Genomic DNA, 20,133 nt, shown 5'->3' with positions numbered 1-20,133 from the left:
TGTGATTAGATCTGAAGAACTGAGATTTTTTAAGTTTAACTCACCCTAATGCAATATTTGCATTATTAATCAAGTGTATGTGATCTGTATTTCATTGAGATGGACAATAATAATAATAATAATAATAATAATAATAATAATAATAATAATAATAATCAATATCTGTATTTTACCTGTATTAGCATAAATATAGGCATTAAACAAAAAAGCAAACACATTTACAAAACTTTTTATTCAACCCTAATTACTTGCTGTTTGTGCTCAGCTACATTTTTATTTCATTCAGGCCTGCAATACACAGAGTCCTTATTTTCACCCTCATTCATTATTCCAGACATCTTAGCATGTTGTCCTTTGTTTATAATAGATGAAACCATCGTGCCCCTTACACTTTACATATAAGCACCTTGTATAAGAAAAACATGCTTTTCCTAATTGTCCTGTGGCCATTTTTTAAAAGATTTTAATCAAAAAGGCAGTTGTCTTAAGCTGCTTCCATCCATCGGTGTCAAAGCAGCATCATTTCCGTCAGAGAAAGAGAAGTCGTGGAGCATTCACAGTCAAGTTTGCCCTGAGATTCAGATCAGCAGCAGTCTGGCGTCAATGTGCAGGAGCTGCAATCCTCTGCTGAAAGGCATCTGCAAACTGTCAGCAGAAAGTGAGGACACAGGTCCAGGGGGAGACAGAACAGAGGCTGGGGGAGTGTGGGGTGTTTTCACTAATGTGTCCCTTGCTGGCGGAGAAAAAGATGATACCGACAAGAAACTGATCTAGAACTGATCTAGAAACTCCCCTGTCTATTGATTTTAACTGTACATAGCAGTCCATGATAGTCCTCTAACTTCATTGTGTGATTGCGATTCACTGGAAAAATTGTAAATGGCATTGTTTCAGATACCAGCTGTCTGGCTGATAAATTAACTAATTTATGTTTTTATATGTTAATTAAATTCAGTTCAATTAAATGTAGTACTCCTAATTCTATCATGACATATGAAACAACAATTGAATTGTATGCCAGTTTTGTTTGTATTGTTCTTAAATGTAATTGTATGTCAAGGGTAAAATGCTGGTTAAGATTTCTCTTTTTTCTCATTTCTCAATATACTATATACAAATTTACATTTATTTCAGAAATGCAAAGAGCCAAAAAATTTGTTATTGGACATGTATGCTGTAAATAGTTGTATTAGTAAATATTAAATAGTTGTCAGCTAGTCCCGATAACGACTGTGTGTTGTTGCAATGTTTTTGAAACATAATTTGCAGTCTATGTACAGATAGGTCAGATATGATTTTGCTTGAAAACTTGATCAGCAATATAGTCACTCAGTCTACAAAGAGTCAGGCTGAAGCGTTTGGTTCACCAAGACAAAAATAACTTTTTAAACCATTTAAAAAAAGGACACAGAGAAGTATTTACAATTTTCTTTTTTGTAAAAGAGCCACTAATTGCTTTTCAGCAACCTACACAGATATATGTATCCTTACAAGGGATACATTAGCTAAAATGAGTCTGCATATTGGCTTTCAAGACCCATGATTGCTCTTTAAACCAAAAGGGAAATTAAAAAGCAATTTTCCAGCAAATCTCTTCAGTATTCACACTTGAAATGACCACTCTCTTTGGGGCCTGACCAAACAGCAGTATGCTTACTTCCTCTGTGCTGCGTAATATATGTGTTCGATATGGGACTACATGTCTCTTCGGCCAGTCTATGTGACCTCCCGTCTGCAGGCTGCACTTAACACTGGAGATAACATTTGCTTTATAGCACCACACTGGCTCTCAGCATGCTGAGAGACATGAACCGACTGCTGCTCTGAAATGACCCTGTTCTCGTTACTGAGAACCAAAAAAATGGTCTAGTGAAGGCAATTTTTTAATGGCACATATATACCTACCATTCACACATTATAGGACATCTGCCAGGCCAGACAGTTTGTCTGTCTCCAGATTGGATTGGGACAAGTATCTCAGATAATACATCCCCCTCCTGTTACTTCTGAAGAAGAGCTAAAGACTTAATTAAAGTGGTCGAAAAGAGTCAGTATTCTCACCTTTCTTTGGAAACTATTTTATTCAGTCACTTGGTTGATAAATAATTTTAGTTAAATAAAACATATCTGTGATACAGTGTTACAGTTTGTTGAACACTAATTCAACCCAGAGATGACAGAAAATATTCCAGTTGATTGAAGGTAACCAAGACTTTGGACCACCATGTAATTTCTGTGGAGTGGTAGCTAGTTAAATGTTTATACCTTTCCTGTCTTAACTTTATTAAATCAATTGGAAACTTTACAGTAGGCTGAATTGGTGTTCGACAAACTGTAGAAATATATCACTGATAAATTCATGTAATGGGTTGGAACCTACGAGTAGGTTGACTCCCACAATCACAATCACTCAAATTGACTGTGGGAAATTAAACAATTTAGCTGTCTTCTTTTAATTTTAAAACCAGACTATTCTACTATACTGTTGTGGGTTTTTACATGCTTATAGTGGAATATCTGAGAAATATATATCTAAATACTTATATCAGCAATCCAGATAAACTAGAACTAAAGGTACAATAAAATGTCCTGTAGTGTAGTGTATCCAGACCTATAAAAACTTTAAAATTAAAAATCTATGATAAGCTGAGGAGACATAATTTTGTCCCTATCCAGACATCTGTCTAAGAACTCTTGGCCATGTTTGTCTATGGCCTGCAAATTGCTAAAGAAGATCCAAGACAGATCAGCAGTTTCCCTATAGCAGAATCAGTACTGGGGAAAGCTAACCCCATGCAGCTGAATCCAGCACCAACAATTATCAAGGAAAGCCTATTTTATTGTACACATTTTGTATAATTTTTGTTGTTTTTATGTATCTATGATTATTTATACTATTTTAATTGCATCTTACTATTTTAATGTTACTGCCCCTTTTTTAAGCTTTGCATGGTCTAATACTTTTAATTCTAAGGTATTGTTGTATTTTATTTCTATGTTTACAGCTCCTGGTTCCTTATTTGGGAATTTTTGGGGGTCTGTGTGTTCTAAAGCAGGCGTCCAAACTTATTTTGCACCTTACATGTTCAGTATTCCCACAGACCGGCTAGAATGCCAATCAGGATATGATGCATGTAATAATGCAAACTTGCACCCATGAAGCCACAGGGTGTCACTGGCGTGCGATGATCTGAGGAGTCCTCGATTCTACTCACCTGACCCCTGGCAAAGCTTGGGCAAAATTGTGTGCTGTTGTGCGGGAACTCCTAGTGCAGATGTACAGGTACAGTATATCCTATCAGAAATAAACCTCTACCCCTCCATCTGTTAGACATGTAGGGCTGAATGTATTAACAGAGGTAAAATAATTATACAGTGAGGGAAAAAAGTATTTGATCCCCTGCTGATTTTGTACGTTTGGCCACTGACAAAGAAATGACCAGTCTATAATTTTAATGGTCGGTGTATTTTAACAGTGAGAGACAGAATAACAACAAAACAATCCAGAAAAACGCATTTCAAAAAAGTTATACATTGATTTGCATGTTAATGAGGGAAATAAGTATTTGACACCTTCGACTTAGTACTTGATGGCAAAACCCTTGTTGGCAATCACAGAGGTCAGACGTTTCTTGTAGTTGGCCACCAGGTTTGCACACATCTCAGGAGGGATTTTGTCCCACTCCTCTTTGTAGATCCTCTCCAAGTCATTAAGGTTTCGAGGCTGACATTTGGCAACTCGAACCTTCAGCTCCCTCCACAGATTTTCTATGGGATTATGGTCTGGAGACTGGCTAGGCCACTCCAGGACCTTAATGTGCTTCTTCTTGAGCCACTCCTTTGTTGCCTTGGCTGTGTGTTTTGGGTCATTGTCATGCTGGAATACCCATCCACAACCCATTTTCAATGCCCTGGCTGAGGGAAGGAGGTTCTCACCCAAGATTTGACGGTACATGGCCCCATGTTTGATGGTGGGGGTGGTGTTCTTGGGGTCATTCCTCCTCCTCCAAACATGGCGAGTTGAGTTGATGCCAAAGAGCTCGATTTTGGTCTCATCTGACCACAACACTTTCACCCAGTTCTCCTCTGAATCATTCAGATGTTCATTGGCAATCTTCAGATGGGCCTGTACATGTGCTTTCTTGAGCAGGGGGACCTTGCAGCCACTGCAGGATTTCAGTCCTTCACGGCGTAGTGTGTTACCAATTGTTTTCTTGGTGACTATGGTCCCAGCTGCCTTGAGATCATTAACAAGATCCTCCCGTGTAGTTCTGGGCTGATTCCTCACCGTTCTCATGATCATTGAAACTCCACGAGGTGAGATCTTGCATGGAGCCCCAGACCGAGGGAGACTGACAGTTATTTTGTGTTTCTTCCATTTGCGAATAATCGCACCAACTGTTGTCACCTTCTCACCAAGCTGCTTGGCAATGGTCTTGTAGCCAATTCCAGCCTTGTGTAGGTCTACAATCTTGTCCCTGACATCCTTGGACAGCTCTTTGGTCTTGGCCATGGTGGAGAGTTTGGAATCTGATTGATTGATTGCTTCTGTGGACAGGTGTCTTTTATACAGATAACGAGCTGAGATTAGGAGCTCTCCCTTTAAGAGAGTGCTCCTAATCTCAGCTCGTTACCTGTACAAAACACACCTGGGAGCCAGAAATCTTTCTGATTGATAGGGGATCAAATACTTATTTCCCTCATTAACATGCAAATCAATTTATAACTTTTTTTAAACGCATTTTCTGGATTTTTGTTGTTGTTATTCTGTCTCTCACTGTTAAAATACACCTACCATTAAAATTATAGACTGATCATTTCTTTGTCAGTGGGCAAACGTACAAAATCAGCAGGGGATCAAATACTTTTTTCCCTCACTGTACCTTCCCCAGTTGCACTTAAGCAACTCAGTTGCCTTAATTGAAACTCAATGCATGATCAAAGGGGAGTACTTATTTGAAAACACAGAAACTCTGAAGGTATTAGAGTCCAAATGGCCATTCTCTGTAAACGTGTCCCTGAAGTGAAAAACTGTCATCTTCAATAAACTGTATTCCTGCAAGCTGCACAATGTGATACAGGAGTGGTATTACAGAGGGGAACAAATCATAAGCTTTTTAAATAATTATAGACAATCAGCTGCAATAGCGTATTGCAATTTATTTATTATATCCAGGTCAAGAAGGTGGTTTACAGAATATCCTCAGCACTCTTCAGTATTAAAACCAGTATCTGTGTGAGCATGTGCATTCTCACAGCAGATGTTTAATACAAATACAATGTATAGTAATTTTTAAATTAAATATATGTCTCCTAAAAGTAAATGGGTTAAAAATAGTAATTTGCACAGCAACTTTACCAGCCCAGAAGTGCCAGATTCATGGCATTACATTTAATTACATTTATGTAGTTTGATAATCCAGTGAGGTCAGTCCAATATCCATTTCCATCCTTTGCATCACAAAGATGCAAAAAAGTTTGAAGCAAATTATTACCATGGTGGGTGCTACCGCTATTGTCAAATATTACGAAATGTAAAATGCTTCATGACTAAGGTATGTGTAATCAGTGCTAATTGTTATTTTTAAGTGATCCAAAGTAGTGATTTACCTACAGGCTCTAAATATGCTCTTTCCTTGAAAAAGACTGATGAGGTGAATCCAGGTGAGAGCTATGATCCCTTATTGATGTAACCTGTTAAATGCAATCAGTGTAGATCAGGGGTGTCAGACTCCAGTCATGGGGGGCCGCAGTGTCTGCTGGGTTTCGTTCCAGCCCAACTCTTAGCTCCTTAATTGGTCTAATTAAACAATTAACTGGGTGAATTTAACACTTCTCTCCAGACTCTGAAATGTTATTACTCTGAAATGTAATTTATTGATTATGCAAAACATTGAACCCACAGAACATTTCAGGGTCTGGAGAGAAGTGTTAAAAAGGTATACAAAAAGTAAAATAAAATATGAACATTTTATATAGGACTACCTGAGTAAATAATTACTTATGAAATGGGGAGGTCCTGTTGGAAGAACAATCAGCAGACACTGCAGCCCCCAAGGACACAACTGAGACGTGTGCCATTCTGAGGGTAAATGGGCAAGACAAAAGATTTAAGTGCATTTGAACAGAGTATGGGAGTAGGTGCCAGGTGCGTCGGTTTGAGTGTGTCAAGAATTGCAAATGCTCTCACATGGTTTTTATCAGGTGGTGTGTCAACATGGCAGGCTGGAGGCGACAGTGTGACGGTGTGGGGTGTGAATTCAGCTCATTGCAGTGCCTTGCCCAGTCACTAGATCTCAATCCAATTGAGCATCTGTGGGATGAGATGGGATGAGCTATTCAGAGGTCCATTACTTGACACTTAAAATTCTTCTTCTTTTTCCAGAGAATTAGTAAAACAAAAAATATACCAGAGATTGTTTTTGCGTGTTTAATGCTTTCAACTTCAAAGCAGCAGCAACTCCTCACTCCTCACAGGTTGAATGGTGGCATTATTAATTAACGTCATGCTTTAACCGACATCTGCTTTCAAAGATCTTTGATTGTCTTCTTGTAGCAGAGATTTCTTCATTTCTGCATGGCTTTCCATTATATTAACTCCATAGATGAAAGCATTCATTCTAAAATATATACAATTTATTTTAACAGTTTTTTTTGTATATATATATATATATATCTTTCATGATCTGGACTTTAAGGCTTTGAGATCAACCAGTAGCAGGCAAATTGACTGGTTGGAGACCACTGCAGTACCTGTTAGACACACTTTATAGTAAGCATTGGTGGTTACTGAATACAGTGGATATAAAATGTATCATATCCATTACCGTCTTTAAGCTCAGTTAGTGTTGAGTGCAATGGTGCAAAGGCAGTTTCTGCAGAAAGACATATAGTTTTGTACTGTGCAGTGAAAGCAAAGGCAACAAATTGCACTGAAACACAGCCCCACAACATTTCCTCCAAGGTTAAAAATTATCTGTTGGCTGAGCTTCATATACCAAGAGACCCTGAATGAGAAGCACATTTAATAAGGTATTTGGCAACTAAGGTGTAAGAAACCAAGAAACACCTTATATATGAGGTAGGCTTTAAGGGGGACCATAATTGCATTGCTGTAGAAGGGAACATTTCATGTAATGACATTGGACCTACTTGTTTATATCACAGACAATTATTCATTTTGGGCAATATTTCAGGGAGGTTTTCAAATTATGTTTCCCAAGAGGGCTTTAGCTAAGTAGAAAATGACCACTTATTTCAGTCAGCAGCACTGTGTATCTACTCAACACCTAGGCTATTGGGTTAAAGTAAAAGGCTGCAGTGGACATCATTTGGAAACCCGATAGGACCTGCAGACAGGGTCATCAAGGCATACTGACATTGCCACTTAACCTTTAGCTTTCACAACAGTAACTATACATCGGACACTGAGGCCGAAACCCTAATGATTGAACTATGTCGTCTATGTTCTAAAGAATGGCATTTTACATCACAGTGGTCCTTTCCCACAGCCCAGAACACTGCCAATACAGCATATGTGATTGATAATGGCTTAAATTACATTTGAAACACATCTGAAACTGAAATGAACTCTTATCAACAGGTTATATATATATATATATATATATATATATATATATATATATATATATATATATATATATATATATATATATATATATATATATATATATACACTCACCTAAAGGATTATTAGGAACACCATACTAATACTGTGTTTGACCCCCTTTCGCCTTCAGAACTGCCTTAATTCTACGTGGCATTGATTCAACAAGGTGCTGAAAGCATTCTTTAGAAATGTTGGCCCATATTGATAGGACAGCATCTTGCAGTTGATGGAGATTTGTGGGATGCACATCCAGGGCACGAAGCTCCCGTTCCAACACATCCCAAAGATGCTCTATTGGGTTGAGATCTGGTGACTGTGGGGGCCAGTTTACTACAGTGAACTCATTGTCATGTTGAAGAAACCAATTTGAAATGATTCGACCTTTGTGACATGGTGCATTATCCTGCTGGAAGTAGCCATCAGAGGATGGGTACATGGTGGTCATAAAGGGATGGACATGGTCAGAAACAATGCTCAGGTAGGCCGTGGCATTTAAACGATGCCCAATTGGCACTAAGGGGCCTAAAGTGTGCCAAGAAAACATCCCCCACACCATTACACCACCACCACCAGCCTGCACAGTGGTAACAAGGCATGATGGATCCATGTTCTCATTCTGTTTACGCCAAATTCTGACTCTACCATCTGAATGTCTCAACAGAAATCGAGACTCATCAGACCAGGCAACATTTTTCCAGTCTTCAACTGTCCAATTTTGGTGAGCTTGTGCAAATTGTAGCCTCTTTTTCCTATTTGTAGTGGAGATGAGTGGTACCCGGTGGGGTCTTCTGCTGTTGTAGCCCATCCGCCTCAAGGTTGTACGTGTTGTGGCTTCACAAATGCTTTGCTGCATACCTCGGTTGTAACGAGTGGTTATTTCAGTCAAAGTTGCTCTTCTATCAGCTTGAATCAGTCGGCCCATTCTCCTCTGACCTCTAGCATCAACAAGGCATTTTCGCCCACAGGACTGCCGCATACTGGATGTTTTTCCCTTTTCACACCATTCTTTGTAAACCCTAGAAATGGTTGTGCATGAAAATCCCAGTAACTGAGCAGATTGTGAAATACTCAGACCGGCCCGTCTGGCACCAACAACCATGCCACGCTCAAAATTGCTTAAATCACCTTTCTTTCCCATTCAGACATTCAGTTTGGAGTTCAGGAGATTGTCTAGACCAGGACCACACCCCTAAATGCATTGAAGCAACTGTCATGTGATTGGTTGGTTAGATAATTGCATTAATGAGAAATTGAACAGGTGTTCCTAATAATCCTTTAGGTGAGTGTATATATATATATATATATATATATATATATTAGTTGTTGCTCTATAGCAATCTGATTTACAATGAAACTTGGCTCTCAAAAGTATTCACCCCCCTTGGACTTTTCCACATATCATTGTGTTACAACATGACATCAGAAGTGATTTAATCACGAATTTTTGCCACTGATCAACACAGAAAATGTCTGTAGGAGATCTGAGATTCATCTTCCAAGTCCCAGTGCCATCTTGCAACAGATTCTGAATCGGATTAAAGTCTGGGCTTTGACTCGGCCAAAACAGGACATTCGCTTTCTTGTTTGTAAGCCACATGTTCCTTTGGCTGTGTGCCAGTCCTGCTGAAATGAATCTCTGTCTCTGTCTTTGGTCTTTTGGTTTTCCTCAAAGATTTGCCTTTATTTAGAGCCATCCACTTTGCCTTCTACCGTGACAAGCTTCCCAGTCCCTGCCAATGCGAAGTATCCCCATATCACGATGCTGCCACCACTTCAAAGTAGGGATGGTGTTATCTGGGTGATGTGGTTTGCTGGGTTTGCGTCAGACATAAGGCTTTGCATGTAGGCCAAATAGTTCAGTTTTTGTTTCACCAGACCTCAGAATCATGTCACCCATCCTTTGTCTCCCACATGCCTATTTGCAAATTCCACACAGGATTTTACATGGGCGTTTTTTCTTAAATGTTTTTCTTGCCACACTTTCATACAGGCAAGATTTGTGGAGTACCTGAGCTATTGTTGACACATGGACAGCTGACATGGACATGGACTGTGGGACCTTACAGAGACAGGTGTACTTAATCTGAAATCATATGAACCAATTTTATTGCACACAGATGGCCTCCATTAAATGTATTGTGTGAATTCTGAACTGTGCAATTGGTTGCACCTAAGCTTATTTTGGAGTGTCATAGCAAAGGAGGTAAAAACTTATCTAATGAAGACTTTTCAGGTTTGAATGTTTAATTGATCCACCCCCAATTGTACAGATTTCAGGTTGTAAGAAAATGTGAAAAATAAGTTAAAAGGGGGTGAATATATATAACTATCTTCAACACAGTGCTCAATGAAGGCCTCCCCAAGATGTTTCCACATGCTTTGTTCTATATCTTCCCTTTTCCATGTCAAGCTTTCAAAATGTATTTCATCTTTTCATTGTTCAACAGCTTCCTTTCTTCCATGTTTGATCTCATCTTCTTGCAATGTATCCAGCCCATTTGAACATTTTCACAGTTTCAATTATGTCACATTTTGTTTGTTCTTGGATCCATTAATTAATTTTTCTATTTCTTGTTACTCCAAGCATACATCTTCCCATGCTTCTTAGTGTCACAGTACACAGGAGACTTGGGGAAATATGCTTCCCCTACCGGTAACTTCATGATGGGAGTACTGAGTAAGATGGCTTACAAAACAGATAAGCATGAGCATTCACACTACCAAGTTTTGTCCAAATGATTTCCTGCATGGCTTTGAGTGTGGATGGCCCTGGCCACTGGACTCTCCAGATTTGAACCCATGCGACTCTGATGGGATTTTTTTTAAGAATACCATTTACAGAAACAATCCACAAGCAGTCCAAGAACTGAAGCAAGACATTTTAAAAGCATAGCTGCAGTAATATATCCAAAGACAACCAAGGAACCTAAATATTTGTTTATAATACATGATGCCACGCTGGGTGGTGCGGTGAGGGACCACCCCGAACTGCCCTGCACCTCCCCGAAACCCGGGGGAAGAAATTACTGGGGGAACACCCAACCCGCTGTTCCCTCTATAACTGGCATCCCCCTTAATAAAAAGCAATCTGCTTCCTGCTGTGGAGAGGCAAGGAGGAGAGCCTGTGAGTGTGTGGTGAGAAGACAAAGTGAAAGAGAAAGAAGCTATAGTAACGAATGAACTTGGCACTGAACTTTAACTACGGCACTGGATCACAAACTTACCTGTTCACAGTGTGTGCTTGTCTTTATTGTTAAATTACATTTTTAGAGAGGGATCTGTGTTCATGTTTAGACTTGAAGAAAAGTTTTGGATTGGTTTTTTGTATGTCCGTTTGGTTTGAGCACTCGTGCACTGAATACAATAAATACGCACTTTCCTTGCCTCGCATTTCCTAAACCCCACCTGAGAATCCAAGATGCCGTGTCCAAGCTCACATGGTGTTACAATATATAAATGGCTGTCCTTTTCATTCTGTCCTTTTCTGTGTCTATCCATCTTAAATATCAAGTCAATAGAAACAAAGAAACAACAATAATAATAATAATTCATAGCACATATTGCAAATAAAAATAGGACAGAAAAAAAAACAAAATATTCTTAAATAAAATCTCATCCATTTTTATTTTGTATACAATTAAAGAGCATATTGCACTGTAAAATTGGTTTTACCTCGGCAGAGAAATCTTAAATGGAAAAAAACATACACAAATAATGACAGTATGCCCTTTGGGCTCGGCTAGCCCCAGGTGATTCAGTTTAACGTCAGTATGGAACACCTGGTTCTTGCGAAAAGTCCTCAACTTTTCCTTGGGTTGTTCTGAACACCTGTCTTTGTGGTTATCAATTCATTTAAGTTACCAACTTCACACGTTATCTTTGTACGTTCAATTATTACGTGAAAAATACTCTTCAGAAGGAATTCTCTGTCTAAATCTCTGAGGGCAGTATTCATAAAATGAGCTAATGAACACTTACTATATATGCTAGTTTGGCAATTTTCACCCGAACTTGAAACCAGCTGTAAACCAGTCACACAATCACTTACGCATACACAGAATTCTAACGGAAACCTTTGCTAAAGAAATCAACAACCTCCCCCCCCCCCCCACACTGTATTTATCATATTGTATTGTACATTTTTAAATGATTTCAAGTGCCAAAACTTTGAGAACGAGACGGATTAATGAAAAAAAGAAGAGATCATGCTTTTTTGGTCACTTGATTTTACCATGTTATGTTTTGTTATATTTATAAGAGTAAATAAAGAAAACTATACGTGCCATTTGCAGATTGGGGTGAATCTAGTGAGTTTAATGAGGATGCTGTAAATGGCTGAGATCTGGGTTAGACCCAAACATGTGACACAGCACTGCTTTTCCTATTTCTGTCTCCTAGTTTGAAATCCATATACATTCATCTTGTCAATTTGCACTGACCTTCATAAACGTCCTTCTTAAAAGCATCAGTTTAAGTCAGTTACTATATTCTCTTTTCAGCAACACAATCTTTCATAATATTCCACATCTGTGATAATAAAGTCCATAATTGGATTTAGTTCAAATCAGAATTTCATGCAGAACAAAATGCTACATATGTATATCATTTTCCTCAAAAATACTGTTCATGATCGAGTAGGATACTGTACATTTAACAGGATATGTATGCAGTAATTAATTTACTATAAATGCAAACCAAGCAAAAAGGCCTCATTGTCCAACAGGTAGCCCAAAAACCATGATATAATTTGGGTTTCCGAGACATTTCCCAATGAACGTTAGGAAAAAGGAATTTCTGAAGTGAAACTATAAAAAGTACAATACTGTTTGTTTTTCCCCAATGAAGAATGAATTCAAGTAAATCCACCATGAAAAGCTAAAAATAGAGAACAATTTGTGTTGTCTTGGAAAGATACACCAATTGCTTGACAATAAAAAATATGGAAAAATGAAAAAAAAAAAAAAAAAGCTTCTTTTGGGTTTGATTAAAGTTGGTTTCTTTTTTTTTTTTTATGAAAGCATAAATTGCTATCGATCACATCTTCAAATAAACGTAGCCCACTACCTAAAGACCACCTTTCAAGTAACATTACTTTCTTTCTTTCAGAAGATTATATTTCAAGCAGGTTTCACCACTAAAATATCCCTTGATACACCAGCTGTCAAAACAAATATTGTACATTCATAAAATAAATTACAAATGCAGTTGTCAGCAAATATGGTTAACATCAAATAAAAGTCAAATTTACTGAAAAAGTTAGATTAAATGTTATTTTGATCAGAAATGTGCGCTTTTCTTTTCTGGTGACCATATGATTATGTGTGTGTGTAAATTTAAATTACATTATGGCTTCCTATGTAATAGTAAAATGGTTTAATTAAAAATATAACTGCCAGTGTCTGATGGCAAAATAATCTTCCATTAAACTATGTTTATGAGGTTAAATTATGTCCAAAGAGAACTATATGAGCATTTCTGATTATCGCAAGGAAAAATATTGATGACGAGATTTCTCATTTTATGTTCCATCCAATTATTTTGAATTAATTGATCAATAATAAGTACCTTGTTTTATTCAAGTTAAAACATAATGAATACAAAGACTCACAAAATCACTGGCCCATATTCAAGGATGTTTTAAGATCATGTTAAATTTACCATAGCTTTTTTGAGACATAAAAACCAACACTGAATGGTACACAAATATTTTTTTTTCTTTTTTTTTCTTAAATTAGTACTCAAACTGCTTTAACATACCTTGAATATCACTAGTGTACCTAAAGTAACACCGGGTAGTCCAGGACTATTGTCAGGGTCTGTGAAATCAGCTCTGAAAGCTTAATGTGACACTTCTCCAATTATTTTAGATTTTTCCTTATGCAGAAAGTCAGGTATTAGCATGACAGTAAATGGTTTTATGAATATGGTGCACTCCATGGCTTAATACATCTTACGGGATTATGAATTCACTACAAGTTGTAGTAGGTCAAATACAACTAAACTAAAAAAATGCAACTTTTATTAAACAGGAGAAAAAAACAAAAACAAAAAAAAAAAAAACACCTCAAGAACAATAACAACAACAAAAACAACAAATCCTTCGACAACTACAGCAGAACATACAGATGAATGTATGGTGTCCATTCTGTAGAAATACCATAGTTCAAAATAAAGTCTACTGCTGTGAATTTATCATTAAAACATTCAGTATTAAAAATTAGAATAAAGGACTGGACACAGCATATCTAGCCCTGAAAAGATTTTAAGGGGTAACACTTCAAGGTACATGGTTGGTATTATTATTATTATTATTATTTTTTTAATTTATGAAAAATAATATTAAAGGTTTGTCAGTGGAAACATGTTGAAACTAAAACACAAGTAGACCTTCAGCACGCAAGCTTTTACTTCTTGAATTCTTCAGATCGTCAAACAGCCCAACCCTGAAACTCCTGGAGTATACTGGGAAAGCCATCTGATTTGTAAAAATTATGGGAAGGGCAGAGGTAGTGTGGAGGGAGCGAAAAAAACAACAACAAAACTTAAAGCAACCACCTGTTTTATGAACTACAAGTAACATTTGGTGAACTACAGTAAATCGTAACCAGAACTGTCAATGCGATTCTGCAAGAAGAAGATGTTAAACAGCACACCTCTTGCATTTTGTACTAAAGAGAAAATCAATGGAGCAGAAATATATATATTCATCTTGATGACATGGATTTGATTTATAGTCAATAAGTCTGGAAGATAACATCAAATTTGAAAGGAATTACCTGGGGTATTTATCTATATATCCTTTATATGCAGAATCTATGTGTGCTTTTTTCTTTAAAACTCAGTTGTTAAAATGATTACTATAGGATCGATCTATTGACTATTTAAAAGGCGACGCATGCATGTTGCTCTGTCATCCCTCATTTGCATTTTGGAACTGGCGCCATATGAACACACAGATGTCGCTGAAGAAATGTGTGCTGTTTTTTTTTTTTTTCTCCCCATATACAGTGGACTGAACCAAACTTTAAACTTTATTTTCTCTTGTTTTTTTTGTTTTTTAACTATCCACTCCATTAGTTTCCCATGAATATTTGTTCCTTTTCAACTATAAAAACATAAGAGCCCTTCAGGAAACAAAAATGTTAAAACAAAAACAAAAGCATCTTATGAATATCGTGGAGGTAATATGAGATGTAAAAAGCATCATTTTCAGAAAGATCCGCTCCACATAAAATCCTTTGAGGAATTTTCCGAAATGTTAATCTCTTCAGTTTTGTTCTTGTTCTCTTCTGGACTTGAAAACATGGTGTAAATATCCAGCTGAGAGGCAATGGATTTAGGTAGAAAAAGAAAAGAAAAGTTTTTTGGACAGATTTGTCTTAACTGTTTTTGTTGTTGTTTTTGTTGTGAATACAACCTAGTTCTGCAAAGGTAAGAACGGTATACTTTCTTGTCTGTGTTGTGTGCGTTTCTGTGGCTGTTGAGGTGCAGATCTCCAGGGCTAGGGGGCTCAGCCATGAGAGGAGAAGATGGGGCGGCTGATGTTGCTGTTAGTTGTCATAGCTGTTAGCTCCCACCTGCAGAAAAGTGTAAAAATGAAAAAAGGCACACTGTGGCAAGACGTAAAGGTCACCTGAACTGTATTTCTAGAAAACAACAATAAACAGAAAAACATGTATCCTTATTTAGGATTAGGATTATTAATTATTTGTTTGCTATATTGCAGCCTTTCTCTCTCTCTATTTCTATACATAGAGTATAGACGTAGCCTACTTAAATAGATAAATCAGGACAGATAAAATGCTTACACAGTACTATACTTTGTATAGGATGGGGGAAGAGTTGTGTCAAGGGGGCGGGGTTGCTCCCTGCATGTGACATAATATGCAAACATTTATTTATTTATTATTCCCTGAAATGAGTAGATGCTGAAAACAAACACCACTCAATCTAAATACTAACAAGAAAATCAGTTTTTTTTTTTTTTTTTTTTTAATACTGTTCAGTTCACCTTTAGACCCCCAGTTCTCCTCCAGCATTGCTTCATTTGAAGACTTTTTTTAGTTCAATTGTGATGTCAGACTTTTAGTGCTGCCAAGAGTCCAGCTGTTTAGAATAATTTTCCTTTAACACTTTCTCTGCACCGACACACAAACTGAATTGAGCTAGCCAGTAGAGACACACAATAAATACATGTAGGCTAAACAAATACAGTGTTACAAACGTGTCAGACAATAAATACAGCACTGATCCTGGTCCCATTCATAGCTTCAATGACCCATGTTTTCCTTATGGGATTTAAAAGTTTTATGTGAAGTATAGTGAAGTGGTGATGAAAATAATTACACAGTAAGCAGCTGACAAATCCCTTTTGAATAGAAAGCGTGTGTGGTTTAAGAATGAAACTGGGTTAAATTGTTATGTGTCGATTCAGACAATGTCTTAAATTAAAATAAATTGGAGCAGCTGGACTCCTGTCAGCACTATTGATTATATTACAGGTAAAACATGTCCAATTACAGGCCTGGCAGGAGAACCGTACAGCTATCCCCCTCCATCCTCATTAACAAATGAGCAGACAAGGTAACTCAACTGCATCATATACAGTAAGTAATATTATGTGGAATGCTTTGTTTGCTGCTGTTCATTATTCTTAAGTACACCTTTAATACATGTACAAGAGATTTACAAAGAAAAATGTTGGCATCAAGGCCTACGTTAGAACATATACAGCTGGTTTCACAGACCTTGATTAGTACTAGTCTTGCACTACTCTACCTAAAATACGTGCTAATCTGGGTCTGTGAAACCAGGCCTGAATGCTAATAAATCCAGTTCAAAAGAAGAAACAGACAATAAGACGAGAGATGAAAAATGAGAGGAAGAAAACCTCAGTTACCTTCCAAATAAATGAGCAGCATACCATATTAAAATACACACACGAACATATAAACAGTGGTAGTCAAAAATATTCACACCCTTCACTTACACCTACACTTCTTTAATCTCCAGTTAATATGGTGGTTGTTGTTTCATTCCTTGCTATTATGATACATGTACACACACAAACAAAACATTGTGTTCTTTTTTGGTCAGGAACACAACTTAATAAGTAAAGAAAAAAATAAAAGATAGAAAAGAACAAAAAACACATGAAAGACTTATTTTTGTTAAAGCGGTGTTCTTTCTCGTGATGTGTAACTATTCTGTGTCATGTAGTGCTGTCTGTTTTCTTTCGCAGCCTTGATAAACAACTCCAAGACGGCCCAGAAGAAAAAAAAAGAAAAAGCACAGCAGGGGGAAGCTGCAGAGTAGGGACCACTTTGCCTGTTGAATAACTATCTGTGCTGGGTTAGACGCATTGCCTCCCCGTCCCCACAACATCTCTGGAAAGCTTTAACATTAAGCTGCTGTAACCCGATAACCAGAAGCTGGCTGCTGACGAGGTCTAGTGGTGACCTGATGGGAGGTGAAAGGTCAGGCCTCAGATTGTTATCTAGGGCTCTGGTTTCAGACTCCATCACACTCACTGTGTGCACAGCAGCCCTTGGGTAAGAGGGAGTAGGTGCCCTCTCGGACAGGTTAGGGAACCCTTCAGAACAGCATTGGGAGTTCATTCGACTGACCTGACTGTGCCCAAACACCTAAAAGCTTCTTAAGCCTCAGTAATGCAGCCACTAAAATACAGGGGTAACCATAAGCACTTGGGTGTCCACATGAGCTCTAATATATTTCCAATTAATTGCATAACATTTTCAGAAAACCTTGGAATATTCCAAAGCGAATCTGCTATATTCTCCCATGCAAATGTGCTTTTCCAAAATTGTATTCAAACAGTGTAAGGCACACTTGCAAACTTTACATATCTACTTGACCAGCTATGGCAAATGCACAAGTGCTCAGTCTTCCAAAAATGTATATACACTGGGGATTGTTTTCAAACAAAATATTTGAGAATCTCATGTAAACACACAGACTGTTGCTTTTGCTTATTGGAAACCAAAGCCTCTTTTCCCTTTCAATAAACAAACAACCTACTGGTCAGTTTATCTGCCTTAAAAGCAAATGCAAAATGTCTTCAAATATATCAAAATAGATCAGGGCCGCAAAGGAATTTTAAATGAAAAGAAAATGTGAACAGTTACTTTCATGTGAAATAAGTAAGTACTCTTTACCTGATGTCATGTGGAAGTCCAGACTGCTCCAGACTGTAGTGAATAACAGCTAATTTGCATAATGTCTTCAGATTAGGGCCTAATTAGAGACAAAAGACAACAAAAATAAACCATAAATAATACAAAAAATTAAATTAAAATAATATGAAACTCCTATCCAGGCTTTTAGTATGCTATTTTACTTTTCACCTCACTTTGCACTGTTTTAATGATTTGATTTAAGTGATAGACCCAATGCCATGGGAAGCAATAATTAGAATGACTTAAAGGAATCACTCAGAAGCACTTAGCTCTAAGGGCCAGGGCGCATTGCAAATTATCTGCTGCTCGTTACAGCTTCCAAACCTAGTGACTCCACAGTTTGTTCAAGCAATTAAGCAACATTGGTAGGAAGAAAGGAGCCTTTCGGAAAAGAGGACGAGATGCACACTTGTTCAAAGTTGCTTTTATTGAGAGGTGGTCTCCAAATCTCAAAGCTGTGAATTGTGAGGAAACTGCCACAAAGGAGTCCTTAAGATCAAAACATTGGATAAGATACTATTACTCCAGAGACGCCGATTTGGAGGAATTAATTCATAATCCTGAACGAGAAACAAACATGAGCTGCACCCCAGTGTCATGGTGTCAGTTAGCAAGCTTCAAGATTTATTCCCCACCAGTACACACTGTATCTTCACAGGTATTCCATCTGGGAAAGGTGACTTCAATGGTTCAAAAAGGGGGGAGCTTTTACTGTGACATTGTAGGAAGTTTGAAGGAGGTTTAAATGGGAAAAAATTAAAAATAAAATAAAACGTGCAATCTGTATTATGCTTCTTGATAAAATGTGCATGCAGCTTTGAAAGGCTGGACAATCCAACCGACTTGTGAGAGTATGTCATTGGGCTGGAGGAGGTGGTGGACAGTAACAGATGCAAACAGGACTGTTATGTATATAAAGAGAAAGATTACATACTGAAGTCTAGGATGTACAGGTCAGAATGATCCATGAGGTTATATTCATCTCCCATTCCCTGTTCTGGACACGGGCTGAAGACGGGGAAAAACATGAACAATTAGAAAAAAACAGCGCCTATCAGCAGGTCCCATGGTAAACAGGATTCTAACCCAATCCCTCCTGCCGAGTGTACTTCAATATATAGGGCTACAGGGTGCTTATAAACAACATTATCCTGAAAAAAGCTCTGTGTGACAACCCTTTGTGTCCATGATGGAATAAAATACAAGGCTGTGTAAAACCGTTCAGTGATCAGGAAGGAAACGTTGGCTGGATGGCATGTCCTCTATGGCACCACTTGTATGTGTACAGTCTTTTGCATATTCTGATAAACTTTATAAGCAACCCTGTATGTTTTTCTACATTCTTACTTTAAGTAAAATGGAAAAATCATGAATGTAAAAAAAATTAATAAAAACAGTTATATTTGAAAACCAGAGTGCAGTAACAAGAACACAATCTCCCCCAGTCGATTTCAAAGACAACATTGCAACCACTCATGCAAAAGTGCACTAAACTACAGATGAAGCATTGCTCGACATTCTGTGTGATATGAATATCAACCAGTATGACAGTTTATGTAGGTGGCCATAGGTACAGGTGAAGGATAGATACACATACACTGTAATGTAAATGACCTGGAGTAACCCATGTCGTCTGTGACCTCCCCACTTCACAAAAATAAAATTAACAAAGAAAGAAACCATTAACTGCCAGGAACACTACACCAGTCTAATACTCTCAAAACCATTCCACTACTGCTTCAAATCGACTTTCTTGACTGACTGATCTATGGTGCTAGCAAACGAGATACTTTACTGGATTATGTATATTCCATTGTATGCTCCATTGTTTTATTAAATGACAAATACAAGGATTAAAAAAAAAAAAATACAAATATGCTTATTACAAGATTCCAGTTTTTGATATTGTCCTCCAAACAACAGCCACAGGAAGCAGAGCCAGTCAAGCTGGTAACGGTGTTTTTAGAGATGCTGCATCACTGCCCTGCTGTTAATGACTGTTATGAGCAGACCTGTCTTGGCACAGCTTTCTCTGTTTAGGATTGGAGAGCCCTGCTGGGAATCACTGCCTTTTCCCAGGTAAGAGGGTTATGGCAGCACTGGTGACTTCAAAAAAAAAAAAAGCTCCCAAAGCCCAGCAATGCACACAATGAAACAGTGCTTAAAAGTACAAAAACATATATATATATATAGCTCTGGAAAAAATTGAGACCGCTACAAGTTCAGAAATCAATGTTAAGTGGTCTCCCCTCTGGAGATCTCTAAAATGTCGTGATTATGCCAAGTCAAGTATCAAAGCCTCTACAA

General features: G+C 37.7%; 1 protein-coding gene across 4 annotated transcripts in view; it reads right to left on the bottom strand.

Annotated features, from left to right (window-relative positions):
• Positions 1-11,235: 11,235 nt before the first annotated feature.
• The window catches only part of klhdc3 (kelch domain containing 3), a 59,006-nt gene continuing 50,108 nt past the window's right edge, over positions 11,236-20,133 (bottom strand). For all 4 annotated transcript variants that reach the window (XM_066697363.1, XM_066697362.1, XM_066697361.1 and 1 more), the window contains 3 exons: positions 18,761-18,834; positions 17,806-17,884; positions 11,236-15,207 (listed from right to left, as the gene is read on the bottom strand). In XM_066697363.1, the coding sequence (XP_066553460.1) occupies positions 15,141-15,207; positions 17,806-17,884; positions 18,761-18,834 (220 nt within the window). In that variant the 3' untranslated portion in view covers positions 11,236-15,140. The remainder of the gene's footprint in view (positions 15,208-17,805; positions 17,885-18,760; positions 18,835-20,133) is intronic.

The sequence above is a fragment of the Amia ocellicauda genome, chromosome 23 (genome assembly GCF_036373705.1).
Source record: "Amia ocellicauda isolate fAmiCal2 chromosome 23, fAmiCal2.hap1, whole genome shotgun sequence".
In the NCBI taxonomy this organism is placed as follows: Eukaryota; Metazoa; Chordata; class Actinopteri; order Amiiformes; family Amiidae; genus Amia; species Amia ocellicauda.
The sequence above is the reverse complement of the archived record's forward strand: the minus strand, read 5'-3'. Positions and strand labels throughout refer to the sequence as shown.